Source organism: Cryptosporidium bovis (assembly GCF_009768925.1).
Source record: "Cryptosporidium bovis isolate 45015 chromosome Unknown contig_21, whole genome shotgun sequence".
In the NCBI taxonomy this organism is placed as follows: Eukaryota; Apicomplexa; class Conoidasida; order Eucoccidiorida; family Cryptosporidiidae; genus Cryptosporidium; species Cryptosporidium bovis.
In genome coordinates, this window is record NW_027125023.1 from 264,834 (window position 1) to 279,667 (window position 14,834).

Consider the following 14,834-nt stretch of genomic DNA (forward strand, 5'->3'; position numbering starts at 1 on the left):
CAAGCTAAAAATATACTTTGGTAATGAAATAATCGGGGTGAGTTGGTTTGAACCTAGGTTTCTTTCTATTTAGCTTCATTTAGTTGAACTTGATTAAATCTAACTATTCATTTTATATCATAAATAAGTGCATATACACTAGAGCCATAAGACATCAAATAAAACAGGTGCTACTGAATATTAAAGCTCAAGTGTGTACTTTCTGATGTCAAAATAACAGGATTGTAGTTTAAATTAAATAACTAAAATTGAAAATCAAGAAATGAGGAGTTCAATTGGTAATGACAAGAAACAAGTGCAAATCAAAACTTTTCCAATAAAGTACCTTGGTGGTAAATACAATGAACACTTGGTACTACTTGAATTTCAGGGAAAATTGAATATTTCAAAAATAAATACAGAAACAGGCGAATTAGTTCCGTCTGAATCACCTGATGACTATAATAATGTATCAATCGGAAGACTATCAAATTATCACAAACTATTGGGTGATGATTCAAAAAATTTAGATGATAGGGAGCTTATGGAAAGACTAATCGAACATTCAATTAATAACCACATTGAATTCGAAATAGGATATTATACATTAACCGGGAAGGTAAGTTAGAAAAGTGGCTAATTTTATATTGTAGATGTACAAATTTCTTAAATTGAACTATTAATTTAAAAAACAATTCAACTAATTAATTACTCTAACAAAAATGTAGATAATAAAGTTGGAAAAACCACTTGCGATTATACAAAATTCTACAAACGGACAAAATGGTGCACTAAATGTATACAAAATAGTATATTATAAGTTGGTTTTTGAGGAGAGACCCCACTTTTCGGTCTAAGTCTAGCAATTAGTCTCAATCTTTATAAATTAGAAAAGGAAATATAAACAATATTTAATTAGTATTCAGTGTAGATTGCAATTCGGGCAAGTAACCATTGAATTAAAAGTATCTTTTTCATAGCAATAATTTGTACATAAACTGCAAATATGAGACTCACACATATTGCATGCAACTAGTCTACATTCCGGGTTGCTGCATGTATATTTGTTGCAATAGCTGCACTTTGGTGTCTTCTCAATAACTGGATTATCAATTTTTTTTGTATTGCATAATGCACAGTATTCCTTTGTTATCTCGTTTAGATGTTTCTGTCCCTGTATTAAACACCAGATCGTATGTTTTATTTTGTCTTCCTTGTCAATAACCCTCTCTGATTTTTTTGCGTTGATACTGTTTTCATTTTCACATTCTATTTGCAAATAACGTCCTCTTTTCATTATTCTTAAATGATATATAATTTAGTAAATGGAATATTAATAAAAAAATTTAAACTTAAATAATTACTCTTTAAATACTAGACCATTTTCGCTAGAATTACACTGCTATTTGTCGATCTTTCAATCTAAATTATGAGATCCAGTAAAAAGAAGCAGCTTTTTTGTATATTTTTTCCATTTAATATTTAGTCCCTTAAATTTATATATATATGTACTTGTGTTTCCCCTTTTTAAATTTTATTAGAAAAAAATTTCAACGAGGGGAAATGTGGGGAATACCGGTATACAAAAATTGCAGGCACTAATTTGCATGTAAAAAGGGGTACAGGTAAATTAATGGTCATAAAATTAGAGGATAGTCTAATAAATCTATATTATTGATTTAAGTAAATATTTATATGCATATATTTAACAATAATGGATTAAATTACTACTATTATTTAAATAGAAAAAAAATTAGATGAAAAGCAAGGTAGTATAGATTAAATCCTTATATGAAAATAAATAGTTAAGTTACGTCGAAAAAGATGAGTTTTTTAGACTTGGAGGTAACAGGTATGACATGTATTTCATGTAGTAATACAATTAGGAACATATTGCTAAAAAATTATGAATATATAGACGAGGTAGAGGTTAATATAATAATGAATAAGGTTAGGGTAGTATTAAACAGGAAAATAACATGTGAAGAGAGGAAAAACATATGTAATTCAATAAACAATGCAGGATTTAACTGCACATTAAGATCAGGAACAATGATGAGTGATAATATGTTAAGTTTAAGCATAGATAACAATATTATTGGTAGTTTAGATGAGAAATATTATGAATTAAAGGAGAAAAGCTTAGAGAGCGAAATAATAATAGCAACTCCAAACAAAATAACTGAAGTTGGAACTAATAATAATAGATCGAATGGCAATTTAAGATTTCTTAAATTAAATAAATTGAATTCAGATAAAATAAAAAGAATGATAAAATTTCTCGAAAATGAGAAAGGTATTGTTTCAATAATAATATATATGAAGTGGGACGAAGTTTGCATTTTATTTGATGAGAGTAATATTGACATAATAGAAATAGGTGACATATTATCTTTAAAACTTGGAATAGATATTTTAGATTATATAAAGTTTTACACATTTTTTGATAATAATAAATTAAATTGCATGAATAGTCTGTCAATAAAAACAAGTTATACGGTAAATGATGGAAAAAACAATAGTAAATGGAATATATTTTCAAGAGTTTTCAATAAATTTAGAATAAGAAGGGTGAAAAATGAATTTACAAACGATTTTACAAAAAGTGTTAATTTTTTCATAAGTGGTCTATTTGGTATATATGATATAAATGTTGAAAATAGGGAAAAATACAATAGCAAAGTTAGTATTGAATTAATTATAAACATAAAATATAATCCATACTTTATATCAAGCAAAAACATGTACAATTACTTGGTTGAACAAGTAATTAAAAATGAAAACATAATCAAAGACAAAAAATATGAATATAAATTAATGAATTATGAGCAAATTATCGTGAATAATGATTTTAACAATAATATCGATTATAAGGAGCTGCAGAAAATTAAAGATAAAGAGTCAAGGTATTATGTTATTCGTTTTACTATTTCGCTTATATTAACTATTCTTGTCTTATTATTAAATTATTTTGGGGATAAGATATTTGTGAATAATATAGCAAAAACATTATCATTTAACAACATAAATTCATTAAAGTATGAAGGGATAATACCAGGAATAAGTTGGAATTACCTTATTATATTCATATTGGTTACAATTATAGTCTACTTTTGTGGATATCCATTTCATAAAAAAGGAATTTTCGGTTTAATCAATTTAAGTCCAAATATGTACACATTAATATCATTGGGAATGAATACATGTTACGCCTATTCTTTATATATGATGATATATATTGCAATTGTATCTTTATACGATTCAAATAAAAATCCAATAATATATACAGAGAGTTTTCCAAATTTTTTCGACACTGCTTGCATGTTAAATACAATAAGTTTATTTGGAAGAATATTGGACATACAATCTAGTTTACTTATACTAAAGATACTAAACGACAATAGGAATATTGATTCAAGTAAAGAGAATAGCAAATATAAAATTAATAACGACATTAAATTGGTGGATAATGTTACATTCAAGTCACTAAAAAAAATATATTACAGTTTTTCAAATAATAGTAGCAACGGGGCTTGCGGAAACAACTGTTTTTACCAGATATTGCCGAATTTAATAAAAGAAAATAAAATGGAAGAATGCAATGACACTAAAGTGAATAAAGAAAGTATTGAAATAGATAACGATAGATTCTGTCACAAATCAAATCAATCACTAGAGATGAAAGAAGAGAGTTTTATTACGGAAGAAAATAAAATAAATATAGATATGGTTGATTTAGGTGATACAATAATATTAAACAAGAATGATATTGTTCCATTTGATGGAGTTAGTATTTCAAATGAAATATGTATATTGGATGAATCTATGATTACTGGAGAAACAAAAGTTATTGAAAAATTGTATGGAAATTACATCACTAGTGGTTCTAGGGTGTTATCTGAAAGATTGGTATTGTACATAACTGAAATAGGAACCGAAAGTACATTAGGAAAAATTAAAAAATTAAAAACAAATGCAAAGGAGAACCATATACCATTACCTTCTAGCATAGATGTATTTTCAAAATATTTTATTCCAATAATACTTACAATATCGATATTATCGTTTATAATATGGTTTAGCCTGGCTTATTTCGATAAAGTAAATCCGGAGAATATAATTAGAGGCGATAAAATAGATTTTTTAATGAATGATAATAGTAATATTAATATATTTGACAGATTTCCAATATCATCAAAAATAATGTTTGCATTGCATTTTACACTCTCAGTACTGGCAATATCATGTCCATGTGTTATTGGTTTAACTATTCCAATAGCAATATTAATATCGACGTCAATAACGTCTAAAAAGAATATTCTAGTTCAAAATAACAATGTTATTAATGTAATGGGTTGTATTGATTATGTCATATTTGATAAAACTGGGACACTAACAAATGGGAAACCATCAGTAAAATCAATAATAGTCAATCATGATAATTTAAAGAAGATTAATTTAGATAAAGAAGAAAATTCTCATTTAATATTTAATCCTGTTAAAATCAATGTTGAAACATTTTATGTATGCGATAAAAATGACAATATTGATGAATTATTTAATTCATTTATTAAATTGTGGTGGATTATAGGCTCTTGTGAATACTACAACAACCATCCAGCTGGGAATGTATTAAGATCTTTTTCAATAAAAGTATCTAGACAAATAGAAACCAATCCCTCATTTTCTCAGCCAATTGATTGTAAATATCATCCAGGTTTAGGCATATCGTGTACAATTAATAAAATGAGAATATTATTAACTAATCAGTATAAAGAAGATAAACCAAGTGATTATCAAAATTATATATTAAAATCGTTGGATACTACTGGCTACTATAATTACATAAACAATTATAATGTAAATGTTGGATTATCTAAAAATGAGTATAAGAACGATACAATTTGCGAAAATACTTGCATTCATTTTAATAGTAATAAAAATCGAAACCAAACTAATAATATTTGCAACAATAATGGTTGTGATAATAACGATTTATACTTGAATAATTGGTTTAAATATTGGAAAAAACAGGGTTCAAGTGTAATATTTGTTTTTTTTAACGATAATACTTCTGAAAAATCCGAAATGAAGTTATTAGGAGCAATTTCACTATCTGATGAACCCATGTTTGGAGTCGAATCCACTATAAATTACATTAAAAAACACATAACAAAGCAAATATGGTTATGCTCTGGTGACTCCTACTATACATCAAATTCAATAGCTTCAATGGTAAGTTTTATTTCTTCAATTAAATTAATTAACGGTTTATATATAATTCAATTATTCGTTATACATATCCAGGTTGGAATTGATCCCGATAAAATCATGAGTAATTCGTCCCCGAATGACAAACTATCTTTAGTTCGGGATTTGCAAGTGAATAATGATTTAAACAAAACAATAAAAATAGATTTTAATTACGACGTCAATTTAACTGAAAATATTCAGTTAGTAAAGCCACTAGAAACAGACACCTGTAATATCAAAGCTAATCATAAGTTTGAATGTAATAAGAATGCAAACAAAAGCCATTTAAAGAAAAAAAAAAGAAAAAAAGTTATGATGATTGGAGACGGTTTAAATGATTCAGCGTCTCTAGAAGCCTCTGATGTCGGAATACTACTTGGAAAAGGCGGAATATGCAATTTCACAAATGCAGATGTTGTCATTTTATCTAATTACCAACACAATTTAAAGTATCTATTTAAATTATCGAGGTATGTTAAAAGATAAATTCAAAAAAACATCACTATTTTTTTAAATTAACATATTTATTCTAATTGAAAATATCTTAGAGAAACTCATAAGGTAATAATTCGAAATTTAGTATGGGCATATATGTTCAACGTAATAACTATTCCAATGGCAGCTGGAGTATTTTATCCTAACATTATTATATCTCCAGTAATAGCATCAATTCTAATGCTGGCTAGCTCAGTGGTGATTGTATTTTCCAGTTTAATATTATACAAATTCAGGTGACAGTGATATATATTTAACTTCATGATGAAAAGTTGTCAAGTAGAAATAGAAAATACACAAAGTGTAACAATATCAATGACTTTGTCTGTATCTAAATATATTTATATACAAGGGAACCAATAGACTTTATAGAAAAGTAACCTAAATCCTTAAGGGAAGGAGTAATATGGCCACATAAATAAATATCGTTTTAAGTGCGATTGTAAACAATAAAATAACACTGCTATTCACGCCTATTTAATTGAATATCCCATAAATTAATAAGAAAGTCACTCAGAGGTCCTATCAGGCTTTTTTTTCGGTACTGGTCTTGGAAGGTTAACACCAAGGCAACGAGACATTTTTTGAACAAGAGCAGGATTTGGAATTGCCCTACCTGCTTCATAGTCGTTTACAACACTTGCTTTTTCATTTATCATTTGTGCAAGTTGAGCCTGAGTGAGATTTTTCGCTACTCTTGCTTGTTGTAATGCTCTAGAAAATTCACCAGATACTCTATCCACACGGTAGTCACCTGTATCTTCATCTAATTTAGCAACATTCTGAGGCATATTAAGTTTAGTGGAAGCATTCCTTCCTCCGAGAAATTTTTTTTCTGTAATTATTTCCTCTCCTTTCCTCCTAGCTTGATTGAGGTCTTGTTCCTTAGTTACTCCCTTAGGTCTCACCCCAGGCTTTTTCCAAACAACCTGTTCCCAATCTTGACCACTCATTTTATTTCTTAAACAAGAGAAATTAACAAATTGCTACTTCGGAGTAATTCCCTCCTTTCCTTCTTGAAGTGGACGCTAAAATATAACTAAAGAAATATTGAATAATGGGCGTAAAAAACCAAGTTATTTAGATAGACAACAAAATAACAAATTCACGGTATTTGTGTTTTTTCCTGGCAATTTTAATCTTTTTTTTCTGCGTAATTATATTTGATTCTATATAAAAATACTTATGGACTGCCCGCAGACCTGGCGGGCAGTCTATTGTGTTTCAGTTCTTTATAGAAAGAAAAAAAATTGTGTGAAGAAAGTGGCGGTAAATGATAACCTAAAATAATAGTTAATCATAAAATTATAATTAAAAGATAGCATGTATTGCTTTGTTCATAAAGTTGCTATTTCATATTATGTAAATTTAATGAGATAACTTTGGTTTTAAATTTAAAGCGTTTTTGTCAGATTTTCCTGTTTAAACCTAAATTACAGTTGTTTACTAGTGCATATAGTGACAATAAAAATGTCAAATAGCAAGCAAACATTGAGACTAAATGATGCACAACTGTCAGCGATAAGAGAAACATTCAATTTGGCGGATGATAACTCAGACGGAAAGATTAACTTTGATCAGGTAAGTTTTTTTAAACAGTTAAACATTCCACCAAAAAAGATTGGTAAAATGTTTTAAATTGATGAACTAAACTCTGAATTGAAATTGCAAAACAGTGATTTATGCAATCTAACCGTTTTTTCCTTAACATTTTGCCAAAATAAAACATATTTATCTTAGCGTGCATCCACGTGTGATTTTAATTAATATCTAATAAAAGGAAATGAGGAAAAAAATAATGCAATTTCAGAGTTGGCCAGAAATGAAAAAAATGTTAATACTGATCGGTAAAGAAGAAAGTTAACTTACATTACTCTCTAGGCGTCCATATTATTTAGAGTTTTGGGCCAGACAATAACTGACAGAGACTTGAAAGCTGCACTTTTAGAAGGTTGGCCAGGTTTAGATTCGAATTTGGAATCAAGAGAAAAGATTGACTGTAAAAAAATAGATACAAGTAAACTAGAGCCAATAGAGTTTGATACATTTATAAAAATATTTAGAGCAAAATACAAGGTTCCGTATAATGAAAACACAATTATAGAGGCTTTCCAGGTTTTTGACCCAGATAATACAGGAATGATGTCTTCAAGTTCATTTGTGAAATTAATGACAACTACCGGGGAACCGGTACCAAACAATGACGTTGAAGATTTGTTGCTACTTGCAAATGTAGATCAAGACGGCAAATTTGATTACACACAACTGGCCAGAAGACTTATTGAGGGGCCAAAGAACGTAAGAGTGCTTTAAAGTTGTGTGAAAAAAGTAAAACAAACAGCTCATACACTGCAAGTCATAGTTCATTTAGCTGCGTGAATTAATTTACGAAAGTCGTTCTTTCCTTAATTTTTTTACTCCGAGTTCGTTTCTTCAAGGTACCTATGTAACGCATGCGAAGGGATATTAAAGATTGAGGGTAAAAGTAGCTAATACATTACAAACTCGGAATAGGGGAAGAGATAAACACGTGAAAACAGCAGAAAAGACCAAGCGTATGGCTTTTGGATAAATTAATATTAAAACACAAGCAAATGAAAAGTATAGCTTTAATGATTTGAATTAATATTGCACCTTTTAATCAATGATTGAAATTGAGAATGGCGGCAACATAGGGGAGAAATAGAGAGTGGATAAGTTATTGATAAAAAAATAATAAAGCTAAATAACTTTTTTAATATAAAATCACAGAAATTGCAACGTATATATGTAACTTTAAGTATTTATTATCTAGGGTGAATTTCATTTAATTATTTAATTAATAAAGGGGAGAAATCCATAATGAGGGTAAATTAAAGTAGACAGGTACTTCATATTTGTCTCTAAAGGTAGTGCTAAATATTGACAATATATGCATTATAAATAAATAGTAAAATAGACAGTAAATAATAATGATACTAGTAGAGTAGAAATTGGTTTAAAAAAGTAAACTAAAATCACTAGATTTCATTCTTAGGAATAAATTTGTTTGTATTGATTAATCACTTACTTTATTTAAAAATAATTTACTTTTCAAGTTTCTCTGTTGATTGAATTTCAATAGGAGTAAAAATGGTCGAGACATTCGCATTCAATGCTGATATTCAGCAATTAATGAGTTTAATCATTAATACATTTTACAGCAATAAGGAGATTTTTTTAAGAGAATTGATTTCCAATGCCTCAGACGCCTTGGACAAGATAAGATACGAGTCATTGACGGACCCAGAGCAACTAAAGTCTAACGAAGAAATGCATATTAGAATTATACCAGATAAAGTCAATAATACATTGACAATAGAAGATTCAGGAATTGGTATGACAAAGAATGAATTAATAAATAACTTGGGTACAATTGCACGTTCTGGAACAAAGGCATTTATGGAGGCAATACAAGCAGGAGGTGATTTGAGTATGATAGGTCAATTCGGTGTAGGTTTTTACTCGGCATATTTGGTTGCAGACAAAGTTACTGTAATTACAAAACATAATGGCGACGAGCAATACATATGGGAATCAGCAGCAGGCGGTTCATTTACCATTACAAATGACACATCCGACAATAAATTGAAAAGAGGTACTAGAATTGTGTTGCACTTGAAGGAAGATCAATTGGACTATTTAGAAGAGCGCACATTAAGAGATCTAGTTAAGAAACACTCCGAATTTATCTCTTTCCCTATTGAACTTTCCGTTGAAAAGACAACAGAAAAAGAAATAACAGACTCTGATGTAGATGAGGAAGAGGATGATAAAGAAAAGAAGGAAGGTGAAGATGGTGAGGATGCTCCAAAAATAGAGGAAGTCAAGGAGAAAGAGCCAAAAAAGAAGAAAATAACTGAGGTAACACAATCATGGGACTTGTTGAACAAGAACAAGCCAATATGGATGAGAAAACCAGAGGACGTTACATTTGAGGAGTATTCATCATTTTACAAGTCAATATCAAATGACTGGGAGGATCCATTGGCAGTTAAGCATTTTTCAGTAGAGGGCCAGTTAGAGTTCAAGGCAATATTGTTTGTACCAAGAAGAGCACCATTTGACTTGTTTGAGACAAGAAAGAAGAGAAATAACATTAAACTCTATGTAAGACGTGTATTTATTATGGACGACTGCGAAGAATTGATCCCAGAGTTCTTAGGATTCATAAGAGGTGTCGTTGACAGTGAGGACTTACCACTAAATATTTCAAGAGAATCTTTACAGCAAAACAAAATCCTAAAGGTCATTAAAAAGAACATCGTTAAGAAGTGTTTGGAGTTGATATCTGAAATAACTGAAAAGTCTGAAGACTACAAGAAGTTTTATGAACAATTTAGCAAGAATCTCAAATTGGGTATCCATGAAGATACAGCAAATAGGAACAAAATAAGTGAATTATTGAGATATCAAACCTCAAAGAGTGGGGAGGAACTCATCAGTTTAAGGGAATATGTTGACAGAATGAAGGAAAATCAGAAGGAAATCTACTACATCACAGGTGAGTCAATCCAGGCAGTAAGCAACTCACCGTTTTTGGAGAAATTGAAGAAGCTAGACTATGAAGTAATTTACATGGTTGACCCAATCGATGAATATTGCGTACAACAAATGAAGGAATTCGATGGAAAGAAGTTGAGATGCTGCACAAAGGAGGGTCTTACACTAGAAGAGACGGCGGAAGAAAAGGAGGCCTTCGAATCTTTACAAAAGGAGTTTGAGCCACTATGTCAGTTAATTAAGGAAGTATTACATGATAAGATAGACAAAGTTATCACATCTCAACGTATTTCAGACTCACCTTGCGTTTTAGTTACTTCTGAATATGGATGGTCCGCCAATATGGAGCGTATTATGAAGGCCCAGGCACTTAGAGATACAAGCATGACATCGTATATGATGTCCAAGAAGACTATGGAAATCAATCCATACAATTCAATTATGGTTGAATTGAAGACAAAGATAGCTGCTGACAAATCAGACAAAACTGTTAAGGACTTGATATGGTTACTGTATGATACATCTTTACTCACATCTGGTTTCTCATTGGAAGATCCAACACAATTCTCATCTAGAATAAATAGAATGATTAAGTTAGGTCTTTCTATTGAAGAGGATGATATTGTAGATGACTTGCCGCCGCTCGAAGAAGTAAATGACTCTGAAGTACAGGCCTCAAAGATGGAGGAAGTTGACTAAATTCTATGTTTCTGTTTAAAGTTCAGTTGATAGGATGTTGGAAATTAAGGGTGCTTTAAAGTAGGTATTCAATTCAGACGTGACTTGACTTGGACTTTACAATTTATGGATGCAATAAACAATATTCAACATTACATTGGGGACGGTTAATGGGAAGCGGGGAGGAATGAAAAGGAAGAAGTGGGAAGTATAGGTGATTGATGAGCTCTTTCCATCATTATTGATGTTGTAACATGTATACATATTTGTATAAGCTCTGTTATATTTAACATTTAATAATGAATTGGCACGTACCTTCATCAACGTCCTTTTTTTACTTGTCATTTTTGCACTTCTTTCTTTGAGCTAGTCATCTAATTTCTAACTACCCCTTCCGCCTCCTTGGTGTTTTCCATTTGATTCCTAGTATTTCTTTTACTAACTTGCATTGTTTAATAATACGGACTCTATCTAGATGACATTGTCTTACATGCTCTCTTCGGTACTTCAATAGTGACACGATGTAGATGAGGGAGGCCTCGTGGAAGTTTGATGGAAGTAGTGACAATAGTGACTTTATCTGGGGACTTAGGAATAGAAGTGTTCCATTATAGTTATTATTTGGTAGTAGATTGTACACATCTGTCGTGTGTTATTCGAAGGCTGGGTTTCCCGGGATGATGTTGAACTAAATGAAGGAGGATCCCATTAAAGGTGTTTTCATAGTACATTCGTAACTTTGGTGAGGTTCGTTACTTAATCATTGCGAGATTTGTTCTTGTATTTGTAAGGTGGTGATGCACTACTTGTCGCATGTTTGAGAGAAAAGTATGTGGAGAAATGAATAGTGACGACTGATTAATCAGGGTGATTTCTTGATCATTGAGACTTTTAGTTAAGAACCTTGTATTTTTCTTTCAAAAATAAATGAAGAATATACTAGTGAATCTAAGTTTATCTGAATTTTGCATTTACTTGTTTTTTATGCCCGTTTATTCGTCTTTACCTATTTAATTGTTTTTCTTACACAATTTTTAGGATTTGTTAACGTTTAATATATAATTGTTGAAAGTGGCGTTTTGGAGGAAAAATATGTTCATCACGGAACTCACTAAGAGATGTAGATAAAAAGTAAATTTATTCTTTATTAGAATAGACAGTGACAAATTGAAAAGTCAAATGAATTATTTAACTAAATCGGAATGTGAATATCAAATCTTCCTGCTCTGGTAATACTATCGTCAAGATCTGATACGTGCTTATTTGAAAAAGCAATAACAATTGCATTCTGGTTTCTTTTTTCGATATTATCTAGACAAAGCAACAATGTTGTTAAGACGGTTCTTTGGTGGTGGTCATATCCTTCATCGTCACCAGTATGTTTGTCTTTATTTTTTAAAAAATGATTGTCATCTCTACAAATAATTGAATTGAACTTATATTTATGGTAATTTATCCTGTATTTAATATTCTTAACATTAAACAAATTAGAGATAGACATTTTATCAAAATTTACCTTCTCACTAGACTTGATATCGTTGTAGCTACTATACTCATCTATATTCGTTCTTATCTTATTGGTGCTTGCAATTATGTCAATCCCATCTAAAAAAAGGATTGTCGGCTCGTCTATATCAAACAATTTCCTTATATTCAACTCAGACTGTCCGAAATAAGGACTAATTAAAGTTAAAGTATGCCTATACACAACACTATAATGAGAATTGTTGTTCTTAATAAATGAATAGATATTCTTTTTTAGAAAATATAATCTATTGACCGTATTCCTGTCCCTGTATACAAGTATTCTTGAGACATATACCTGGTTAAGCAAATCATGTACAATTTTTTGATTATTATTTATCAACATGTGAATTCTAATTTCGTTATTTATTTTCTCAATAATTTCATCAAAAATGCGACTCAAATTCGAATTCTTGCTGTATTCTGAAAATTTGTCTAAAACACTGCCTTTGTCATTGTACCCAGAAAATTGAGTACCATCTTGTTTATTTAATGAACTTTCAATATTCTTTAGATGTTTCGTGTTTGTTAGTAGGCCATACTTTGTGATTATTCTAATTATTTCGTTAGTAATTTGGTCACAGTTTCCAGATTTTAGGGAAAATACGTGCCTTATAATCCAGGCAATTGTGTCGATAAATGTTCTGTCTGAACATTCATGCTTCTTTGAATAAAAATCAATATAGCTTAAAAGTCTCAGAAACATATTATAATTTTTAATGAGTAACTTATTTTGTATTCCACCAATTCTACTTATTTCAGTTACTACAGTAACGTAAATCAAGTAATGTTTACAATACAATTCATTTTCCACGGATGACAATTCGTTATTTGTATTTATCAGTTTAATATAATTACTATAATAATAGTAGTTATGTCTTTTATGTTCTCTGATCAAATTCATATAATCAGAATCGCTTACTTCATTCAACAAAGAACAAAAATTAGGAGTATTGTTGTAGTCATACTCTATATATATTATTTTATTCAAGTATTCACTTTGACTCTTTAGTATAATGTTCTTTTTAAAAGTACTTTTAAAATTGTAAAAACAAATATTTATGAATATTTTATAATCTTTTAGTATTCTATTTAGCTTAAAAATGGTATTTAGTAAAGTTGAAATATTAAAAGCTATTTTCTCATAAATATAATCAAGTAGCTTTTTTGACAAGTCACTCTCCATTACGTATCTTTTAAGTAGGTAGGCTATATCGATATATAATGTGCACTTACAATAGTTACCATGACATGTTGGTATCTTCATTTTTTCAAAGTAATTAACTATTTCAATAGTCTCCTTAAATGTACTTGAGTAAACCACCTCCTCCTTTTCACTACCTTTAACAGTTAAGGTAGAATCCCTTTCAATTTTTGGAACCAATAATACATTATTTAGAAAGGGGAGAATACTTGCATCATTATCACAATGAGTAAAGTTGGTGCCTTTATTATCTGAAAAGTGGTTATTCCCTAATTTTATATATATAATCTTAAAGTGATAGTATTGTTCATTAATGACAAAAGAAACATTTTTCATGTTAAACACTCTCTCGTAATTAACTGACAAACCTAATGAACCATTGTCCTTGTATTTTAAAATAGGTAATACGTACAAATAAAATTGCCTTTTAAGTGTGTTTACAAGTAAGTTCTTGTAATTCAACATATATATACTTGTATTTTCGTAGTATTTGCTTAAAAATAAAGGTCCTGAAAAACAAATGTCTATGTATTTGTTTACGTGTTTATCTGAATCGTCAAATAAGTAGTCTGAATATAAAAGTCTAATATATACATATTTCTCACATTTAAATATGCCAAAACCTTTGTGAAGAACCATGAAATAGCAGTTTTCTGCGGAAGATTCATTTTCGTTGTCCACATTACCACTTATTCTAACCTTTACTAAAAATTTTTCCACTATGTCATTGTGACCGTCGCTATAGTTATTGCTCTCAGTGTTATTATCAAAGTAAACCTCACATAAATAAATAAAATCAGAGCTATTATTATTTATTTGTCTTTTATTTGGCTCAAAATTTGTGTTTATTTTTAATAAACAAATGTCATCAACCAGTTCATCGTCATCTATTTCAAAACTAACTCGTTTAACCTCGCCCATTATCAAAAATCCTTGTATACCCCTGCTATATAAAATAGTATACGCAACAAAAAATGGCGTGTTGTTTACCTTCTACCTAGTTTTTCCATATTATTATTATTACTTCATTCATGATATAATTGCCAGACTATTTGTATCCAGTAAATATTTTAAAAGGTTTGCTGAGTGTTGTATATTGAATCAAGCAAATTAATCCATATTTTTCTATTAAAAAAGTAGTTTTTGAAATGTTTTAAAGAATTAGCATATAAGACGCGCC

At 29.6% G+C, this 14,834-nt stretch overlaps 7 protein-coding genes across 7 annotated transcripts; 4 read left to right on the top strand and 3 right to left on the bottom strand.

The window, feature by feature from the left end:
- Positions 1-262: 262 nt before the first annotated feature.
- On the top strand, positions 263-607 carry FG379_001263 (uncharacterized protein; the record flags this gene model as incomplete). The annotated part of the gene is made up of 1 exon (XM_067326866.1): positions 263-607. The coding sequence occupies one exon, from the start codon at positions 263-265 to the stop codon at positions 605-607; it is 345 nt and encodes a 114-aa protein (XP_067183772.1).
- Positions 608-901: 294 nt separating this feature from the next.
- Positions 902-1,276, bottom strand: FG379_001264 (uncharacterized protein; the record flags this gene model as incomplete). Its single annotated transcript, XM_067326867.1, has 1 exon — positions 902-1,276. The coding sequence occupies one exon, from the start codon at positions 1,274-1,276 to the stop codon at positions 902-904; it is 375 nt and encodes a 124-aa protein (XP_067183773.1).
- Positions 1,277-1,803: 527 nt separating this feature from the next.
- On the top strand, positions 1,804-5,718 carry FG379_001265 (P-type ATPase 2; the record flags this gene model as incomplete). Its single annotated transcript, XM_067326868.1, has 1 exon — positions 1,804-5,718. The coding sequence occupies one exon, from the start codon at positions 1,804-1,806 to the stop codon at positions 5,716-5,718; it is 3,915 nt and encodes a 1,304-aa protein (XP_067183774.1).
- A 518-nt stretch (positions 5,719-6,236) lies between these two features.
- On the bottom strand, positions 6,237-6,680 carry FG379_001266 (multi bridging factor type 1 like transcriptional co-activator; the record flags this gene model as incomplete). Its single annotated transcript, XM_067326869.1, has 1 exon — positions 6,237-6,680. One exon carries the CDS (start codon positions 6,678-6,680, stop codon positions 6,237-6,239), a length of 444 nt encoding a protein of 147 aa, XP_067183775.1.
- Positions 6,681-7,197: 517 nt separating this feature from the next.
- FG379_001267 (uncharacterized protein) lies at positions 7,198-8,040 on the top strand (the record flags this gene model as incomplete). Its single annotated transcript, XM_067326870.1, has 2 exons — positions 7,198-7,308; positions 7,609-8,040. The coding sequence occupies 2 exons, from the start codon at positions 7,198-7,200 to the stop codon at positions 8,038-8,040; spliced, it is 543 nt and encodes a 180-aa protein (XP_067183776.1).
- Positions 8,041-8,838: 798 nt separating this feature from the next.
- On the top strand, positions 8,839-10,947 carry FG379_001268 (Hsp90; the record flags this gene model as incomplete). The annotated part of the gene is made up of 1 exon (XM_067326871.1): positions 8,839-10,947. One exon carries the CDS (start codon positions 8,839-8,841, stop codon positions 10,945-10,947), a length of 2,109 nt encoding a protein of 702 aa, XP_067183777.1.
- A 1,171-nt stretch (positions 10,948-12,118) lies between these two features.
- Positions 12,119-14,575, bottom strand: FG379_001269 (uncharacterized protein; the record flags this gene model as incomplete). Its single annotated transcript, XM_067326872.1, has 1 exon — positions 12,119-14,575. One exon carries the CDS (start codon positions 14,573-14,575, stop codon positions 12,119-12,121), a length of 2,457 nt encoding a protein of 818 aa, XP_067183778.1.
- Between the last annotated feature and the right edge of the window lie 259 nt (positions 14,576-14,834).